At 43.6% G+C, this 13767-nt stretch overlaps 1 protein-coding gene across 2 annotated transcripts; it reads left to right on the forward strand.

Annotated features, from left to right (window-relative positions):
• Window positions 1–1141: 1141 nt before the first annotated feature.
• ptbp1a (polypyrimidine tract binding protein 1a) lies at window positions 1142–13449 on the forward strand. 2 transcript variants are annotated; one of them, XM_072458201.1, is made up of 16 exons: window positions 1142–1235; window positions 1969–2022; window positions 2135–2165; window positions 5614–5674; window positions 5857–6029; window positions 6204–6350; window positions 6434–6604; window positions 6679–6789; window positions 6901–7075; window positions 7148–7225; window positions 7300–7481; window positions 8661–8694; window positions 10000–10092; window positions 10778–10994; window positions 11084–11161; window positions 11396–13449. In XM_072458201.1, exons 1-16 carry the CDS (start codon window positions 1228–1230, stop codon window positions 11526–11528), a joined length of 1746 nt encoding a protein of 581 aa, XP_072314302.1. In that variant the 5' UTR covers window positions 1142–1227; the 3' UTR covers window positions 11529–13449. The 2 variants fall into 2 exon arrangements, with proteins under 2 accessions (XP_072314302.1, XP_072314303.1); XM_072458202.1 differs by having other exon boundaries at window positions 7324–7481.
• Window positions 13450–13767: the final 318 nt, after the last annotated feature.

Raw genomic sequence — 13767 nt, forward strand, 5'->3', positions numbered from 1 at the left:
CAGCTTTCAAACAGTCTGTTTTTGTTTTGGATAAGCACAGTTTCACCCACACCCGCTTTTATGCGAAATGTAACCTAATGTTTGTGTGAGACAATGGAGTTAACAATGGGAAACAGAGGGCGAGGCATTACCCAGCCAGTGGGGGGTCAGGTATCAACAGAGCCACAAAGATCTCTTCAGTGAAACAGACAGCACTGTGAGACAGGCCTAAGGTTTAGGTTTGTTCTATAATTACAGACATTCAAACAGAAAAAAGGGCAAAGATCCAGTAACTGAAGGCCTATGTGGGTCAGAAAGAAGCCAAAAGCATTTTACTTTTTAAATGAATTGTCCATTATGGTAAGATTGCCTAACTGCAACCTATTTTGACAAAGCTAGTCCTAATATGGTAATATACAGTAATCTCAAGATCTCAGTTCTCCTTCACCAAAACTTGCTATAATTGGGTTATTTTGATAATGGTGTATCAAGGGCTCATATGTTGTCTGTTCTTTATTCATAAATTATGTAAGCGTCTTCCCTTTCCACAGGTGTTTCACTGGGCTATTTATAAAGTAGTCCAAGTACAGACTGCCTATACAATACTTTTACAGAATAGAGTCTTTGGCCCAATCATTTAAACCGGCAAAAATAATCGGCAATGTTCAGTGGGATATTTCAATGAACTTTTGGGTTTATTCTTGTTGTTGTTGTTGTTGTTGTTTTATGGCGGTTGACATCCGAGTGTTGCATTACCGCCAGACTTTATTCCTTAGACTTTGTCGTAGTCCTAAAAGTTCTTCTTCCAGTGCCTTGACTTCCAGTGCTTTGTCCCTTGTTGTTTATGTATGGATAGGGCTAAACAGGCCAACGTCACTTACGTTATAAGAACAAAGCGTTGACAGTGAACCCCAATAGGCCCATGTGCCATATGTTTTAGATCACATGTTCCACGTGGTCGTCACTTCTAAACTTCCATCTGCGGCCCCCCCACACACCGCCCCTGCTCCTCAGCCCTGTCCCTCAAGAGGATGGATGCGGGTGATGTGGAAATTTGCCGCGGACATCCCCCCTCACCCAAGTGACCGCCGCGTTGTCCAATCGCACGCCGCGCAGCCTCCCGACCCCGCCTCCCGGAACGCGCTAGGCCAATCGGCGCCCGTCTCCGCGTGCGCAGCCATTTTGTAAGAAAATCAAGCGAGTGTGCCGCCCTACCTCCGCTTCAGACCTGCAGTTTTTTCTTGTGCAATGGACGGGTAAGTGAAAAGAACCTCGCTTTAACGCGTAATTTCAGACAAACCGGCCGTCAAAACCGTGTTTATGTCCGTGTTCGACGAGTTCGCGACGAGTCCCTGGCGCGATGCGTGTCTTCTCGAACAATCGGGGGGTGAAAAAGTTTACTTGCACGGGAGTTTTTTTTTTTTCCTCCACGAAAACAAGCAACAGTTAGCAGTCGAGTTAGCCAAGTCGCGGTCGCGGGGCATTTTAATTCAAACGTGTTTTTTTTTTGCGTGAGAGGGGGGAACAATACGTGCGGGGCTTTGTGCGTTTCGTGCGGTATCGCGTCTCCCCGAGTGCGTTGTTTGGCTTCGCCGTGCGTTGGCGACTACTTGGTTGAACTCGAGCGAAGCTAAAGCAACGTGTCTCATTTCCGCATTCATTTGGCTCGAGCGTCTCAAAAACCCAGGGCCATGGACGTGTCTGGCTCGTGCGTCTTCACGCGGATTCGATTATAATAAACTCTCCTCCGGTGGGTTATTAAATTCTTCCCCAGTCGACGGCGGGCGAAGATGCCTTATTGTTGTCGCGGTGTGTGTTTTTTTCCTCTTTTTTTATTTTTTCTTTGAACTCATGTGATCCGCGGAACCTGTTGCGTCTCGCTCCGCCGCGTTTTCGATCAAATCACCGTCGCTTTTTGACGTCGATCCTTCCGCCGATCTTCCGTCGCGAGCGCCGCTGACATTGACGTGTTTTTGTGCTTTTTCGCAGCCGCCTAGACGCTGACTTGTACCCGCTGGGATCCGGCTACGTCCCTGAAATTGAGTAAGCATTTTCGTGGTGTCTCTCTGCTCTGCACACACCTCCCTTTTCTTCATTTCCTTCTTTCTTTCTTTGCATTTCATCTCTAATTGCAAACTTGTGTGTTCATTTGCAGAAGTGTCCATGACTTATCAGTTGGGACGAAGGTACGTCGATTTTATTTACTCCCAAAAATATCAATGTTGAGCAAGATTTATAATGTACTTACTACCAATGCATCACTGATCAGGGGTGTGCGGTGTTGACAAAAAAATGAATATCTTGATTGTTTTTATTCTTTTCTTCCAATTATTTTCGATATATTCATAAGATATTTCAAATTTACCTGGAAATATCATGGTTGAGGTTAAAATCGAGCACAAAGCATGAATGGGTTTATCAAATGAACCACAAATAGGCAGAAATATCACTTTTTGGAGGGTAATGTATGCGTTATACATGTATAACAATAAACAATTGAGATACTATATATTTTTTTCATTACAACTCCTACTTATCAGTATTTTTGTTAAATCCTTTGCGCCTCGTTATTGACGAGCTTAACAGTTGTGTGGCTGCTTCTTCAATAATTACTGGGTGGTTGCACACATCCTTTGGTGCGTAATGGCAGGCTACCTTACAGAGCTATTTGAAACATGTATGAAGCTCTCCCAAGGCCTAAGACGAGGAAAGGAGAGAATACAAACTGTTATCTGAGTTGTGTTTGTGCGCTGGTGTTCAGTTGCAGAGGAAATGAGGTTTCCTGTTTATTTTATGTGCCTGTACCTACCAGCTAATTTGCCTTGAACACAGCGGATCGTGAGTTTCACCGTGTTGGGCCATGACTCAGTTCAGTGAAATGTCCGGGAATTGTCTTTTCCCGGACATTTCACTGTTTGCCGAGTTTTGGAAATACGTTGCGGGTCCTTTTTATAGGTTTTTGTTTTTTATATACATCTCCATAAAAATTCCAGCTCTTTTTATTGTGCCATTACCAAGCTTTGGCACGCTTTCACTTTTGTGTGGTTGAGTTACGGAACCGTTTTTTCCGTTGTAACCATCCTCCTGCGACCGTCCTCATCCCGTCGAGCAAAGGTCTTTACACTGTTTAAACAAGGCTTTGAAAAACACGCCTCTAGGTCAAACACGGCCCCGCCCCCCTAACATGCGTTTCTGTAAAGCCGGTTATTCTCGAAAACGATTGCGACTTGTAAATGTTTTCTGCGAACCTGTGCTTTTTTTGTTTTGCATATTGCTGGCGTTGTAACTGTAAGCTCGACTCTGTGGGGATTCTCAGAGTAACACTTGCGCTGCTCAGTTATGGAGCAGTGCCTTTCTGGAATTGTAATTATTGGGTCCGGCAAAGCGTCTGGTATTTCGTGGTTGCATTCCTACCCCCCCCTTCAGCCCCCCGAGAGGCACAGCACCCTGCCCCCTTCACTGCAGACATTGGGCAAACATGTCTCTACCTGTGATCTTCCCCTTTGTGCATCTCCCCGTGGGCTTTTTTTTATGATCCCAACCCTGCCAGACGGCTGTAATATATGTTTATGGTCTGTTAGTTGCGTACATTTTAGCTTTGTAGTTTAAATTTTGGTTTGGGGTTTGTCCCAGAAGCATATTAGCCAATGTTGTGTCATAGTTGGTGTGACAGTTACTCAATTTTGAATCTTGTGAACGCTTTAAAGCTTCAAGAAAATGGTTAGGTTTTCCAGAATAAGTCAGCACAATTCCTAGTCTTAACTCCCAGCGTAAGTTTTGTTCTTGCTTGGCTTCGCAGAGAGCACACGTCATTTATTATTAGAATGAGGAAGTTTGGGGGCGAAGCCGTCTGTTCCTGTCACAGAGCCACAATTGTCAGTTCTCACAAGGAAGTTCAACTAAACCTTGGAAACGGGCCCGATTTTGTTGCCTTTATCGCCCACACAAGGCCGGGGTCACTTCCCCTGTGTCCTGTGGCTCACATCTGGTATCGGCGTCACAAAGTTCCCCTTGACCAGTTTTGCCACATTTTGTTTTGCCGAAGCTGACTAGGTGTTTGACTTTTGTAACTATCTCCGTATCCTGAGTATGTTAAGATGAACAGACAAGGCCTCGTAATTCCATTAGAGAAGACCACGGATTTTTATGGACTTCTCGAATGAAAGACTGCTCTATTTTGGGGGAGAATATTATTGCGCTTCTTCCTTGCAAAAAGGTTTACAATTGGTTGTTTTTAAGTCCAGATTGTTCAGAGTGCACATTCGAAGCACACAAAGGAGCAGTAACGTTTGAGAGAAGACTGAAATATGAGCGGTCAACCTAATGCAAGAGTCGCATGCATTTCAGTGCATGTTTGACATCTAAATCACAAGATTGGCAGGTTTTATAAGAAGGCATATTGTTTGCAGAAGAATCATCAGATCATATTATACTTTACACACCATGTTTGATCTTAGACTTGCATCTTAAAGTTTAAAACCGCCAATACCTTGCGCTCACGAATCACAAAGTGTGGAATGTGTGCCGACCTGCATCTCCGGTTATTTTACCACTGTATGACTAGTCTCTCTCTCTTTCCCTTCCTTTGGTGTGTGTGTGTGTGTTTGTTTCTGTAACAATGGCCCCAGTATCAATGCAAACAGACGCTTCATTGTAACCCTGTGCAGAGCTTAGACTGCTGAGCCACTTCTTGTGACTGCCGCACTTCATATCAGAGACCACAAACGCACAGAGCAAAGAGAGCCGCCCCGAAACACAACTTTATTATACGGACGGGTGAAGAGTGAGACGAGCCGGTTTGAGACACTGGCAGTCTCTGTAAGCTGAAGGATTCCCATCTGGTCCAAGGCCCCAGCAGTATTTCCTCCTCTATATAGTGAGTGATGAGATGAAAGCTTGGAGTGGTCAGCAGCTGGAAAGCCTTAAACCACTTAAACGTGCCCTTCAGCTATGGACGGTGACTCTGCATTACATGGTCTCAAATGGAGGCGCGGGAAATTGACCGAAATTCAAGATCTTATTTCCTGTTTTTATAATCCAAATCTCAATTATGTCGGATAATATGCTATTTTTTGCGATCCATTTAGAAATGTAATAGCCATGGTTGGGTTAAAAGTATTGCACAAATGTGAAATGGTTTGGATTATCTGTTATTTTTTAATTTTTTGAAGAACTATTCTAAATCTATATTAGAAATAACTGAGAAATGTCTATATACATGCAATATTTGTATATACTTTTTAATACAATAATTTCAGTCATAAAATCTTTCACAATAAAACCAAACAAGACTAATGCTTATGAGGGGGGAAAAATCGTGAACTAAAGTCTTTTTCAAAATTTTCACAGAAAAAAATAGAGAAAATAGAAATTTCAGTCAGAATGAGGGCTTGATACTTTTACGATATATTATGCAGCCCTATTTTGTTTCCTATTTGCAAACTAGTTCACTGTCTCCTTGTAAGGAAGAGTTGTGCTCTCGCGCTGTATGCTTGGACCTCTTTTGGTTATCAGATTACTTCCTGCCCGATCACACAATGGTTCAGGTAACACGAGTGCGCCGCTGTCCACCTGCTGAGCTGTGTCTGCGCTGCCCCTCGCCATGAATTAAACAATTGTTGTTGTGTTTTGCAGAGGGGATCCGACGAACTCTTTTCTTCCAGCGTATCCAACGGACCCTATATCATGAACTCAGGTGAGTAGGGGGGGTGGGTTGCCATGGAAAGGGTGAATCTTTTTTTATTTTTTGTTCCGGGCCAAGTGCTTGTCAATGTGTGTGTTGTTTGTGTTGTCATGGTGAGCAATCCATTATTCAAGACAAACCCGAGCCCTCTGTTCTCTCCTCCTGATTGTATCTGCTTGTGTTTCCTGCCACAGCCAATGGCAACGACAGCAAGAAATTCAAAGGTGACGTGCGCAGCCCCGGCGTCCCGTCACGCGTGGTGCATGTGCGCAAGCTGCCCAACGACATCAACGAAGCAGAGGTCATCAGCCTGGGTCTGCCCTTTGGGAAGGTCACCAATCTGCTGATGCTCAAGGGGAAAAACCAGGTAAGGGAGTCCAGGACAAGCCGATGACTGATGTTTGCTTTAGATAAATATAGTTGTATGCTTAGTGCAAGTTTACCAGGTTTACTTTGTTAAATTGAATGGCGCTACAACTGTTACGGCTGTAATAGTTTATTTTTTCAGTGGTAGGAATGGCATTATCTTCCGTTGTTGCAGGCGTTCTTGGAGCTGAACAGTGAGGAGTGTGCCCAGACCATGGTCAGCTACTACTCTTCTGTCACTCCCGTCATCAGGAACCACCCAGTTTTCCTCCAGTACTCGACACACAAGGAACTCAAGACCGATAACTCTCCCAACCAAGTGGTGGGTTCAGATACTCATGGAAATGCATTACAGTAAGATCAAATGAAGCGAGTGCTTTGAGTTTAACCACTGTCTTTCTGTAGCGCGCTCAAGCCGCTCTGCAGGCTGTCAACGCTCTACACGGCGGTCCGATGGGGAGCATGGCCATCCCCACGGACACCAGCAGCCTCGGAGGTCCTACGAGTCAAAGCCCTGTGCTCCGAGTCATCGTGGAAAACCTCTTCTACCCTGTCACTCTGGATGTCCTGCACCAGGTGGGCTGAATATTAACTACAGCTCATGGAAGCATATTGCTAATGCTAGTGCTAATCAATGTTTGTGTCAACAGATTTTCTCCAAATTTGGTACCGTCCTTAAGATCATTACTTTTACCAAGAATAATCAGTTCCAAGCTCTGATCCAGTACGCAGATGCTATGACTGCCCAGCACGCAAAACTGGTAAGCTGTACTGATACATTTCATCTTATCTAACTGATGAAATGGACACCACATGACTCTTGTGTATCCTTTATGAAAACTGTCTGTTCTGATAAGTATTCTATGTTCCAGTCTCTAGATGGACAAAACATCTACAATGCATGCTGTACTCTCCGAATCAGCTTCTCCAAACTCACCAGCCTCAATGTGAAATACAACAATGACAAGAGCAGGGACTACACCCGCCCAGACCTGCCCACGGCAGACGCCCAGCCCTCTGTGGACCCCATGACCGCTGCAGCTTTTGGTACAGACTCTCTACTATAAACTGATTTCATGTATAAAATGGGATTTTAATTTGTAATGTTCTCTTCATCAGCTCCAGGCCTTATCTCAGCCTCTCCATACGGGGGCGCTCATGCATTCCCTCCAGCGTTTGCCATTCAACAGGCAGGAGGTGACTATATAAGCAATTTATTAGTCTCTTTTACACTTTCAAATTATTGTTTTTTAAATTCATTTTGTGTAAAGACAATCGTTTTTGCTATGTTCCAGGCCTGTCCATGCCTGGGATCCCCAGTGCCCTGGCATCTTTGGGCATGGGGCACTCAGGCATGGCAGCCGCAGCCGCAGCTGCCTCTCGCCTCGGCCTCACAGGCCTCACAGCAGCCGCTGGACACAATGTCCTGTTGGTCAGCAACCTGAACCCAGAGGTCAGTGCACTCATTCAGCTTAAGCTCACACAGCACACACACATGAACACACACAAGTAGAGAGGCGCCGTCCCTTTAAGAGGTCCAATGTTTTTAAAGCCATCTCCATGTGGCCCGTACATTTTTAATATTGGGGTTTCATGGCCTCTTTTCTATCAGGACCTCTCTGTGTTTGGCCAATCCTGCTGTATTTCCAACCTGCCACTTTGCTCACTGTGAATTTTAAATTTTATTTAAACACTAACTACTTTTTTATTTTTTTTTACAAGAAAACTTACCATTTCATATCTTCATTTTTGTCCATTAGTTTGAATCATTCTTATGTTGTTGGAGAGACAATATTGCTTATTATTTTTTATGATTTAGTATTGTGTTTTTATACTCTTATAAGTGAGGCATGTGTAAGTAGTCCCTCATGGTTTAGTCTTACCAGTGTTTAATTTATACTTTTGAGTCAATACAGCATAGTTGATATAGTATTACGTTTGTTTATTTAGTATGTTATGTTAGCATTATATATAGAATATCAAAAGCATATATTTTTTAAAGTACATATTGTCTCTGCCTTTTTTTCTGTATTTCATTGTTAATCTTTTTCTTCTTTTTCTCCTAGTGTTCCCATAGTGACTGTGCATTTTAATTTAGCCAGTTCTACTGTCTGAAGCACTACATTTCTTTGTGTATACTGACCTTGTTTTTACTTCCTTTTTTTTCTCTCTCTCTCCTCCTGTCCCCCTCTCCCCCCGCTCTTTTTTGTTTTGACCCCCTTCCTCCTCCTGACCTCCGCCAACTGACTGCACGCCCCATGACCAATAATTGTGCCCCTCTGTCCTGTGCCCCGCTGCCACTCCTGTCACTTGTACACCCACTCTCCCCCCCCTCACCCTCTCCCATCCACCGTCCCAAACTCCACTACATCCCAAACACGCCTCCAAACACGACATTGACACTCATCTGTCCCCCATCACTCTCTGTGTCTCTCCTCTCTCTCTCTCTCTCTGTCTTCTCTCCATATTTTGCTCGTCCCTCATGCCTCTCCTCCATGGTGGCCTTCCGGTGGACCTCGCTGCCTGTGGCCCGCGGACATATCCCGACTCCACTCTCCTCCACTCCGCTCTTTTCCCCTTGTTCCCCTGTCCCCTTTTTTTGGCCCCGCTGCTCCCCCTGCTGTCTCTAAAGAGCGTTACGCCACACTGCCTCTTTATTCTTTTCGGTACGTTATCATCCTTTCATCTCCTTTTTTATGACTACTGTTACCCGGCAAGGTGGGCATGTCTTGTCTCATGATGTTTGCTTTTTAACCACTGATGCCTTGTCATCAGGCTACAGGGCCGAGGGGGGGGGGGGTGTTACTGTTTGGTTTGGGGGTGGTTTGAGCCGTGTTGGTTGATGTGGGTTTGCGGAAGGAAGGAGAGGTGGACGCACTCGGAAACTGCCGCATTTCATTGCCAAGTCAATTGGTTAATATTTCCTCATCTATTAGTGTAACAGATACTAAATATATACTGTATTGTTTGACTCGATTAGGCCTGGCACAGTAACAAATGCCAAAGTGCAATAAATATCTACATAGAAATAACAACACAATAACCAAAAAGCTTGATAATCCCGTCAAATCCTCTTCTTAATGTTTTAATGTTAAATAACATGAGCTGCAATTAATAAATGTTGAATGAAACGTGTATGCAAACAATTGTACACATGATGGATATTGAGACCCCTAAAATATTCCAGTTTTTTATGGAACTAAGTTGATAATGTAATTATTGTGACAGGCTTGGTCTCAGTGATTGCTTTGATCCATAACAGACAGGACGCTAAAACTAATTCTAAGCAAATCATTTGTCTATTTTCAAACAATATGGCAAATTAAAGCTATTTTTAGTATATATTTGGCCTTGATTTTATTTAAGGAAAGTGGTTCTCGACTGGTCTGTAAACGGGACTTATTTCATTTCTCAATTTGTCTCAATAATTACTTTTAACATTGGGTTTTAACTAACCCTAACCATTTCATGCAGTTATTTTCAAACATTTCAAATCTGACACACACAAATCTGCTAATCTGCCAATCCACCAGTTGAGAATCGCCGTGACAATGAAATGCTGCTGCTTCTGTGGTGAACCAGTTTTGACATATCTCAAAGTATGTCATAAAGTTACAGATAAGCGGTCTAATGTCAGGTGCATGTCTAGTTGCATGTATTTAGCCTTAAACGTCTTCTCTACTGCTAATCAAAAGACACTTATACATCATTTATTCGCACTTTGATTTTGTCTTCAGATCTTCCTCCCCAAACCACCGCACACTGCCATCTTTAATTACCCAGTTTAGCCTCAGTAGGACTTGCTAGCTTTGATTTTAGCCTTGAGCCGTAGCCGTTAGATAATCAGTTTGCCTTTTACTTAGTAGTTAAAATGTTTTGATTTTCACTGTTTTGTTGCTGTGTTTGTGGCTGTATGGCGCGACTCGCTGGTATCGTACCGTAACCTCTGTGCATTGTTTTTCTACTCCTAGGCGTGTACGGCGATGTGATGAGAGTGAAGATCTTGTTTAATAAAAAGGAGAACGCTCTGGTGCAGATGTCCGATGGCACACAGGCTCAGCTAGGTACATTTGCAATAACGCTAACCCCGGCGTCGCCCCATCCCCGTCTCTTTCATCTCATTGTCAACGTAATGTAATCAGCAGCGCAGGCTTATTTGTCTTTGAGTAACTAATTGGCTTCTATCATTTCGTATACTGCAGAAGGACTCGATGTCTTGTGCACACGGAGATACTGCTCTGTTGTAGCAAACATGCCAAACATTACCATCTAATCTTAAAACCTTCAACGCATCTGGTGTTGCTTTGCTTTTATCAAGCTCAGCCAGACATAACTCTTGTCAAATGAATGTATAATTGAGTCATAGTATTACTAGTAGATATGGTGTTTTTTGCCATCAAATTTGAAATGTCCTGTACTTTTGAACCGTAAGTTAAAAGCATGTTTCACAATCAACTGTTGAACTATGACAGAAACGGGCAGTTGTTTCACTAGTTGTTTCTCATCCAACAGTGCCTTTTGATTGGATAAATCGTCTGTCCCCTGTAGTTGCTGCCTTCATTCAGTCATATTCTTTCTCAAATTCCTGTTTGTACATTGTATCGTGCTAAAGATGTTGTCGTTTAACTAGAAGAAAAGTCCGATACAGAACCATTTCCCTTAAACTGGAGTGTGAAATAGGGAAACGTATCGGTCGGTGACAAACTTTGTACCGTCCTTGTCCCAGTCTGAGTGAGTTGTGTTTTCCAGCCATGAGCCACTTGAACGGCCAGCGGCTCCACGGGCGAGCCATGCGCGTGACTCTGTCCAAACACACGACGGTGCAGCTGCCCCGCGAGGGCCACGAGGACCAGGGGCTGACCAAGGACTTCAGCAACTCCCCCCTGCACCGCTTCAAGAAGCCGGGCTCCAAGAACTACTCCAACATCTTCCCCCCGTCGGCCACACTCCACCTCTCCAACATCCCGTCAGTTCACAGCGTTTACGGTTTCCCTGACGCGCCGGCGAATGGCTAACGACAACTAAACATTTTCTTTTCTTCTTTTACACTTTCAGTCCGTCTGTGATGGAAGATGACCTCAAGAGACTGTTTGGAAGTTGTGGAGCTACAGTCAAAGCCTTCAAATTCTTTCAGTGAGTAACATTTCATTCACATGTCAATAGTCCCTCCACTATAATGAATACAAATTGACCTTGAGCTTCTTCTAGTCATCTTGTCTATGATCAATTTATTGTGCAAGCTTAAATTATAGAATAGGGATGTCCAAACTATGGCTTGAGGACCAAATGCGGCCCTCAGACTAGTTCTTGGCTCGCAGACCTTTTAATCTGCATTGGAAATGATGTTTAACGACTGTACTTCTCCAGGAAAGATCGTAAGATGGCGCTGATCCAGATGGGCTCGGTGGAGGAGGCCATCGAGTGTCTGATCGAGTTCCACAACCACGACCTGGGAGAGAACCACCATCTACGCGTGTCCTTCTCCAAGTCCACCATCTGAGTGCCTTCGTGGACCGCCGCCCTCCTCCCGGTCCCGCCCAAGGGCCCGTGAATGCGTTTCGTTGCAGAGTGTTGCTCACTTCAGCTCATTCCATTTCATTTAGGTTTGGGTATCAAATCGGACCTTCATCGTCAAAAAGTTGTCCAAAAGAGACCAAAGTTTATATATATACAACTTTTATTTGTTCGCATCTTGAATGTGTATATTTGTTTCTCGTCCGTAATGCAAACCGTCTAGTGAACATGGCAGCGTTGAAGTTTTCCTCGTTTACCTTACCGGGATGTTTACATGTTCTTTTATAATAATTTCCATGTTCTTCTTCATACCCAAACCCAGTGACGGCATTCACCAGATCTGAGCAACACTTTGCAGCGACACGCATGCGTTCGGAGGCGGCGCTGAGGCTGAACTGTCACTTTAGACCAAATCTGCAGGAGAAATCCATGTCTGTGCTTTTGTGGATCGGAGCGGTCCACCACACACTCGAGCATTCCTTACTTTTCACGATCTCTGTGCCTTCTTGAGACGCCACTGTCAGTCATCTTGGCCAGTCAGGAATAGTTACAATATTACTTTGCCTTTCGACACAACCAATCACCATCCCAGGATCTTATTTTCCTACCTTTTTTTGTTTGGACGGGTCATTTTATATTTTGTTGATGACCCCCGTCTGCAGTCTTGTGCCTTAAGCTCTGACTCTTCTCTGGCCTATGGTTTAAACCACCATAAGAATAGGCAAAGTGGCTTACGCAGACTCTTTTTTTTTTTTTTTTTTTTTTGCTTAACTCATAAACTTATGTTAATCTTGTGCATGTAGCTTATCTTTTATATATGTGTAGGAGTGAACGTAAGCCGGTTAGATGCCTAATATCCTTGTCGATGTAGCGCTGTTAGTTTTGACAAAGGTGAAGTTGGAGCCAGCTCACCTGTCTAGTCCACATCACTTCTTTAACCCTTCAAAGTGGTGATATAGACTTTATTTAATCATATGTTCATCTATAATTTCACACCTATATATTCATTTATTCTTTCCAATAGCATTTACATGTATATCATAATGAGCTCAAAAGGCTGGTGACGTAAGTTTGATTTTCATTACAGTGCCTTGTATTGAGTTGTTATTGGAGACTTGGCCTTGTGTCTTTGCTGTGCAGCAGGTTGTACCGCGCCTTAAGCCCCTTCATTCAGGTAGTCTTACCACAAAGGCAGCTCATAGCCTGGTGGTCTCTACAGTAATGGCTGTCCTGGGCCTCATTCCCTGTCCAGTCTGACTAAAGTCAGATCCGTGCACTTTTTTTTATTTTTTACATGAATTGGTCCTCGAGGCGCCTTCACATAAGTCTTAATATTGTCTATTCCACAGCATTGGCCACTGTAAACCTGGGACCTGATACAGAGGTTCTGTCTGTAATGAGTGGTTCTATATAGTGTCACATGTAGCACACGGTTATTGTTGTCCAGGACCAAAGTACAGTATCCTGTCGTCTGTGTGCTGTACGTCACATTCTCGATGTGTCACACCCACAGCTCTCTGACCTCTGAGTCAGTCGCATGTTTTGTTAATCATCAGATACTGTAGATTATTGTAGCCCTTGTTTGATTCCTTTAAAAGAGCCTACTTTTGTAGATTTGATCCTTAATGAACGGCATATTGTGATGTTGACCTGTAGAAGATGTATGCCTTTGTTGTTCAAAGCTTTTATTTTGATCTCTTTTTATATGGGGGCGGGGTGGGGTATTGTATGAAGCGGGGTCGATGGATGTAAATATTCATGTTTTTGTACCACAGAATCATTTGATTATATCACTTTACGTTCAAAACAGAACATGTATATTTTGATACGACATGAGACACATAAAGCTCATATGAGCTACAAAAACAGCTTTTGTAACACAAAGTTATTAAAGTGTCTGAACACAGTGTTGTGTGTGTATGTGCCCCGCTGCCCACTCTGCCAGTCTGTGCTCTGCTTTTTCTGCCTTCAATAAATCTTCAGTTTTTCCTCTTTCATCTGCCTGGTCGGTTCCTCTTGGTTCTGTCTCTGGTGTTCTGCTGCTTAATTCAGTTAACGTCTTGTAACATTTCCACATTTCCTGTGCTGTTTATCACTGGTGGATTTTACCAGCTCTCTCCTGAGCTCAACCATTATAAACCCTAGTCATTAGTGCATTAGTGACTTGTGCGTCTCCACAACATCAGTAAATCAGAGCTAATTTCCTCTGCACAGTCTTGACACCT

This window comes from Eucyclogobius newberryi, unplaced genomic scaffold, assembly GCF_026437365.1.
Source record: "Eucyclogobius newberryi isolate DKJ021-1_F unplaced genomic scaffold, fEucNew1.0.hap1 SCAF_21, whole genome shotgun sequence".
NCBI classification, from domain to species: domain Eukaryota; kingdom Metazoa; phylum Chordata; class Actinopteri; order Gobiiformes; family Gobiidae; genus Eucyclogobius; species Eucyclogobius newberryi.